The sequence below is a fragment of the Ceratosolen solmsi genome, unplaced genomic scaffold, assembly GCF_000503995.2.
Source record: "Ceratosolen solmsi marchali unplaced genomic scaffold, CerSol_1.0 scaffold35, whole genome shotgun sequence".
NCBI classification, from domain to species: Eukaryota; Metazoa; Arthropoda; class Insecta; order Hymenoptera; family Agaonidae; genus Ceratosolen; species Ceratosolen solmsi.
The window spans coordinates 2,768,173-2,770,257 of record NW_011948423.1 but is presented as its reverse complement, the minus strand read 5'-3'; the positions used below and the strand labels follow the sequence as shown (position 1 = coordinate 2,770,257).

At 30.1% G+C, this 2,085-nt stretch overlaps 1 protein-coding gene across 1 annotated transcript in view; it reads left to right on the top strand.

Annotated features, from left to right (window-relative positions):
* The first annotated feature begins 1,445 nt into the window (after positions 1-1,445).
* The window catches only part of LOC105362143 (protein TsetseEP-like), a 2,486-nt gene continuing 1,846 nt past the window's right edge, over positions 1,446-2,085 (top strand). Inside the window, exon 1 of the mRNA XM_011499493.1 lies at positions 1,446-1,815. Coding sequence (XP_011497795.1) covers positions 1,804-1,815 — 12 coding nt within the window. The 5' untranslated portion in view covers positions 1,446-1,803. The remainder of the gene's footprint in view (positions 1,816-2,085) is intronic.

The following is a 2,085-nucleotide window of genomic DNA, read 5'->3' as shown; positions in this document are numbered from 1 at the left end:
GCCGTTAATAATGATATACGAGCATTGCTTAGTTATGTTAAATACTTGGCGTGATGAGAGCCAAATGAATACGAGATTCATCGTTTAGTTTCGAAGAGATTTGCTTACACCTACGAGAGATCGCACGACCATCACATTCTCTATACATTTCCACCGAATATGCATTTATGCATTAATTGGCATTAACGGTTGTAATTTGACGCTTAACTATTGGTTAAATCGCATGGATAATTAGCCGGATTAATTGAAGGCGCTGTTTTAATGAAAGGAACGGAAATTACTGGATGATAAATAATTAAATTCTTCGGAGGTTTGATAGAAACTGCTTAATATCGTTCGATAATTATATCGAGCATTTCATACATCCTTATGGTTGGAGAAAAGTAGTGAGCGCCATGAAAATATTTACAATAATATCGCAATTACATTGCAACCATTTACAGCTATTTCTAGTTAAAATCTTATAATAATATTTGGATGATTTTACTTTATTGATAATTATGTAAAAAAAAAAACAAAAAACAAAAAACAAAAAAATAAAATCAAATCAAAACAAAACAAAACAAAACAAAACAAATGTAAATCATTTGTATATTTGCTGAGAAGCCGAGTTTTACCAAATTGTGTAATTATAAATTTCGTTAAAATGCTAAGATAATTTTGGGATCGTGATAACTGCACTTGTGTAAAATAATATTATTATTCGCACAATTTAAATGACAAATAGCTATCTTTGTCCAAGTCATAAGTTTATATGAAATAACTAAAACTGTAAAATGTAATCTGATTATTCTTAATATATCATCTACAAACCAATCATTAGTATAGGATCTTTAACTGAAAAAAAAATAAAATCGGATCAATAACTCGTGCATGTTAGCATTATAAAAAGATGAAAACTACGATAAAATGAAGAAATAAATAAATATTTGTATGGTTGTTGGGAATTTAGAAATTTTCAACGACATTGAATTCGTCAATAATCAGTTGATAAAATGATCATTTTTATTACTGAAAAGTTTATCTTATCTATTCCCGGACGAATCAATGATCTTTTAGCTATCTATCCTTCGATCATTAGTTCCGATTAAAAATAAAGAAAAAAAAATCATTAGTTCGTATCATAAGTAAAATGAACGTAAAAATAATTAAAAAATCAAATTCATAAATAAACAAAATAAATTTTACTCGACACTCGTGCCCCCTCGATGTCCAGTCAACATCGGCTCATCTTAATAACACAATTATGTAGCTTATTAATTTCAAATAAGTGGTAATTTCTTAAAAATCCCGTAGAAATATCGAACAAATAAAAAGATCATGAATTATTCATGATATTCTAAGTAATGCAGAGGTTTGATATGATAATACGATCGTCATTTTCACGGTGGAGCTACGGTACTATTTGATAAATAAAAGCGATGGTAATTGTATCAGGCGTAGTAAGAGACGGGGAATGGATTTGGTTGTGTGTTAGTAGTGGAGGGTCGGCGGATCGAATGTTTTGAGATTTCGTGCTCGGCCGTTATTAGCAAAGACATTGTTCGCGTGATGAACTTCTTCGCCGATTATCCTCTTATTGGAGAGATGAAATTTCACTTTCAGTGTTCACAGACCGCGGCTCGTACGTTCGAAAGCGAAAATTCCACCTTGAAGGCTTATGATATGCTGGACCGACGCATTATAAAAGGCAAATGCGTGCACGTAAAAATATTCAGTTGTGTGGAAACCATTGGACAAAATTGTTCATTTCTAACAAATTAATTAGTTTACATAGTTTTTGACTTGCGCGCATTTGTCGCCATGGGACATGCGGTACGTTTGTATTTTCTTTCTTTGTCTTGATTCTGTATGATACGAATAAAGTGTTTTTTTTTTTTTTTTTAATGCGTATATAAAGTGGCGTTTTTTTTATGTTTTTTTTTTATTTTTGTTTTTTTTTTTATTTCTGTTTTTTAACTAAGAATGTAATTGACTAAATAAGAGATTGATTGGCCGATTGTAATTACGATAGGACTTTCCTAATGCAAAAATGTTTCTGGAATAGAACATTTTTTTTTTTTTTTTTTTTTTTTTATAATTTTA